The sequence below is a fragment of the Plectropomus leopardus genome, unplaced genomic scaffold, assembly GCF_008729295.1.
Source record: "Plectropomus leopardus isolate mb unplaced genomic scaffold, YSFRI_Pleo_2.0 unplaced_scaffold19701, whole genome shotgun sequence".
Taxonomy (NCBI): Eukaryota; Metazoa; Chordata; class Actinopteri; order Perciformes; family Serranidae; genus Plectropomus; species Plectropomus leopardus.
This window is the reverse complement of record NW_024621276.1, coordinates 1-1,911: the sequence shown is the minus strand read 5'-3', so window position 1 is coordinate 1,911 and position 1,911 is coordinate 1. Positions and strand designations below refer to the sequence as shown.

Sequence of the window (1,911 nt, the reverse complement as noted above, 5' to 3'; positions counted from 1 at the left end):
GCTCATTGTGGAGAGGTTGCTAACTATGGTTGCTGACGTGAAACCGTATAAAAGCAAATGGCCTTATCTAGAGCCGCTATTTGATGTATTCATTCTACTGTAGAAAAATGGCGGCGCAACATGGCAATCTCCATAAATTAGGACTGCTCCCATTGTTAGTATAAACAACCTACACTAAAGTCTTATTCTAAGGCAAAACAATCTTTATTTTCAGGCAATTATGCAGTAAAAATATATCTATTTATTATATTTTATTTCATTCCAAGCCAGGTGGATGCCCTAATCTTTTAAACTCCATCCAGCCTGTTTGTAACAAAGCTTTCCATTAGAAATTTGAAGAGTCTCCAAGCTGAAACCAAGATAATGATAATCGTTAACAGAATTATTTTCTCAGAGTTGTGTGACACTATAAAACAGTTTTCATAGGCCGCACAGAGCTCTTCATGACTAGTAAAGCCTTTAAGTAATATGCCAAAAAAAACCTCTCTGTTTATCAGCTCTGTCTAGTCTGTGATGATTTCCAGTGGCTACATTATCATTTGCATCGCTGCTCACCTGTGTGCGAGCACAGCAAAGGTGCGGTCTCTCTGGATGACGTTTCGCATCATGCTGACCTCCTGTGGCCTGAACAGCTGCAGAGGCAGCGTCTGACCCGGCACCAGCATCACAGCTGTGTGAGGCAGCACAGGGATGGTCTGACAGCTGTCATCGTCGTGGACTGTGCGGCCGTGAAACTCCTCCATGTCTGATCCCAGGTACTGCCACCACAGGGGTCAGAGTCAACACAGCAAGAAAACTAACTGTACAGTGAGGAAGTAAGGTTACACTTGTATGGTAGCGCTCATTCTTGAGAATTTGGGATAACTGGGACAAGACTTTATTTATTTTTGTGGGAGAAGGCTGGGAAGATAGTTTAAAAGATCAAAATGTTGACTATTAAACCCTGTAAAGAGCCACCCCAGTGATTTAATTATTTTCATTTAATTAAATTTTTATAATTTTGATCAACGAATAAATATTGCATACAGTTAAAAGTACTGTATTTAATGTCTCCATTTGTTAAAACATTTTTAAATTTATTGAAGTTGTGAATTCTTGTCAGGGACGACGGTGTTTTGTGGCACAGGGCAAGTTTCTAAGTTTAAAAAATGAAAGCAGATCACACTATTTTATAAATAAAATTTAATCTATTTATGGAAAAAGTTGGGAAAAAAATAAAAATAACGTTTCACCCCAGAAACCGTATAAATAAGTTATAATTTTAAGGGTTTATTGAGAGGACATGATTCGTCCCAATTCTCAAAAGTGTGTGATTGTAAGCACGTAGAGAAGCAAAGCCTCAGCGGCAGCACTCACAGCGTGTGATGTGGGCAGACTGGGGTCAAAGGTGATGATGGTGGGCTTCTCTGCCTCCCCATTGTCTCGGTCCTCAGTCTCCATGTCATCTTCCTCCTCCTCTTCCTCATTGTCTGTCATGGCACAGCAAGCACAGACACTCACAGTGAGGCTGGTTCGCTCTTTTAGTGTCTGCAAACTGACTAAAGCTGCAACTTCATCTATGCCAGTAAGTGCCTCTGACGGCAGAAAGTAAAAGAAAGCGAAAGCAGATGAAATGTGTCAGTTGGGGTGTGATGTCTGACAGTGGCCTGCTGTGGAGAAACGTTAGCTAACAGTTAGCTGTTAGCAGGGCGGAGAGATAAACGGTGGTCCGGTGAAACGTCGAGCACAGCGACCGGTCAGTCGGTGAGTTTAACTGTTACCTGGTAAAAGCTGTAACTGGTTGCCCATGTTGTCGTTGATGTTGTCGTCTCCTCCACCCCTCTCGTCAGCCATATCCGTGTGTTTACAATACTCACTCTTCTTCTACGGTGTCTTCAGAGTGCAGCGTCGAGCCGGGTCCACGGCGCCCCC

The 1,911-nt window shown here is 42.6% G+C and overlaps 1 protein-coding gene across 1 annotated transcript; it reads right to left on the bottom strand.

The window, feature by feature from the left end:
• Positions 1-555: 555 nt before the first annotated feature.
• LOC121965353 (protein cereblon-like) lies at positions 556-1,842 on the bottom strand (the record flags this gene model as incomplete). Its single annotated transcript, XM_042515508.1, has 3 exons — positions 1,761-1,842; positions 1,357-1,469; positions 556-758 (listed from the first exon to the last, which is right to left on the bottom strand). Coding segments are annotated over exons 1-3 (389 nt in total), but the record flags the coding sequence as incomplete, so codon positions are not given.
• Positions 1,843-1,911: the final 69 nt, after the last annotated feature.